This window comes from Lipotes vexillifer, unplaced genomic scaffold (assembly GCF_000442215.2).
Source record: "Lipotes vexillifer unplaced genomic scaffold, Lipotes_vexillifer_v1.1 scaffold1003, whole genome shotgun sequence".
In the NCBI taxonomy this organism is placed as follows: Eukaryota; Metazoa; Chordata; class Mammalia; order Artiodactyla; family Lipotidae; genus Lipotes; species Lipotes vexillifer.
Genome location: NW_006798890.1, coordinates 2686970 through 2688712, shown reverse-complemented (window position 1 = coordinate 2688712; position 1743 = coordinate 2686970). Strand labels below are relative to the sequence as shown.

General features: G+C 53.3%; 1 protein-coding gene across 2 annotated transcripts in view; it reads right to left on the bottom strand.

The window, feature by feature from the left end:
- The window catches only part of MAGOH (mago homolog, exon junction complex subunit), a 10624-nt gene extending 9981 nt beyond the window's left edge, over nt 1-643 (bottom strand). Inside the window, exon 1 of one of the 2 annotated variants that reach the window (XM_007471170.1) lies at nt 459-643. In XM_007471170.1, the coding sequence (XP_007471232.1) occupies nt 459-546 (88 nt within the window). In that variant the 5' untranslated portion in view covers nt 547-643. The remainder of the gene's footprint in view (nt 1-458) is intronic. The other variant, XM_007471171.1, reaches the window with a different exon arrangement.
- Nucleotides 644-1743: the final 1100 nt, after the last annotated feature.

Sequence of the window (1743 nt, the reverse complement as noted above, 5' to 3'; positions counted from 1 at the left end):
CATCTGCTCTTCCGAGAGTTCTCCAACGGCCACCCTTTCTAAAAGCGGCCCACCAGCAATTATTTCATCATTTTGTTTTATTTTCTGACCACTCATCACTATCTGGAATTTTTTTTTTTTTTTTTTTACGATCTCCCAGCACGAGGATACAAGTTCCATGAAAGAGGAAGCCTGTCCATCGTTCACTCCTGCACCCCAGAATGTGGAACAGAACCTGGCACAAGATAGGCGCTCAAGTAATGTTTGTTGAATGAAGCATTATGGTCAAAAACGTCACTAAACAGAAATCCCTGCACACATACAGAAAGAACCAGTGGGGAGGACATAGGATCGTTCCTTCCAAATCAGCGCCTCACAGCGCCTCCTCCAGTTCCTCGTACATTCCGGACACCCGGCCTCCCCACTAGCCCGCCCCCAGGCCTAGTCCTCGCTCCCGGGGAGCGGGAGGCTTCTCTCACCGTCCGGCCGGAACTCAAACTCCAGGAATTCGTGGCCGAATTTGCCCTTGTGACCCACATAGTAACGAAGATAGAAATCACTCTCCATAGCTGGCAAAAGGCAACCAAGACCAAACTTTAATAGCAAACCTCACCGCCGCCGTACGCGCCCGACACTGACGTTTACGGCGGCGAGCGGAAGTGACGTCAGGCAACGGCACGGCCTGTTGCGGAGTGACCCCCTCCCTAACCCGTCCACCTGGAGGTGGGACAAGGCGGCTGCGCTCCTCCCGGCCGAGTGAAGCTGCATTTCCCCGGAGGCGGGGTCTGTGCAGCCCTGCCGGCTCAGTCCGAGGCGTGAAGGGCCTGAGGCTGGTCGACCTGCCTCCTCCTGGGCTTGAGGCCGGAAGCCGTCCGTGAACTTCTGGGCCCCGCGGCGGAGGGGCGGGTCTGGAGGCCGCGTTGCCGGACCTCGGGCTTAACACCCGGAATCCTGCGTCCCCCCAGGCTCCACCTCCATTTGGGACACCCGACTGTGTTGGGTCGGAAAAGGCCCTTCATCGTCCCTGGACCTAGGTCGTCTCATCAGTAAAATAGGGTTAAAGGGAGACCTCAAGGGAGAACGCAGCGTACCACGGTGAATGCGTCTAATGTACGCTCCGACTGAACTCTGCCTGTTTAAGGATCAGTTCTAGAAATCCTTCTCAGCGACGCTTTCCCTGAATCCGCAGTGGAGCTTTTCATTTCCCTGCAGCTAACTCGGCCGCACTTATCCCCCATTTTATCTCTTTCTACCTTTTATTTCTTCCTTTCCCTTTCTGCCTCACGGGTCTCTAGATGAGGTTCTGTGAATAGGACTTAAGTTGAATATTTGATCTCCCACTCCCCAGCACAGCTTACCCAGCAGTGATTCTCGGCCCGGCCTGCGCAATCGGATCGCCTTGGAGCACCTAAAAAAAGTACTGGTGCTTGGGCCCTACCCCAAACCAATTCAACCAAAATCTCCTACAGTGGACCTGTGTGTCGGTATCGTTGTTTTGTTTTGTTTTGTTTTGCAGAGCTCGCCAGTTGAGTCAGGATTGAGAATTACTGCCCAAGAGGCTCTTGTCTTTTCAGGCCAAAGTGGTTGACCTCTGTGAAGGCTTTCTGGCTATGGAAAAATTTTCCTCCTTGCTTAGGCCGAGGGCAACAAAACTCCTAATTAGTAGAAGCCTGCTGTAGTTCATCTAAGTTCCAGCGAGAGGGGAAAATGGAGTTGGATCTAGAGACAATGCCGAAATGGCATCATTCTTGGCGCCTGTAACTA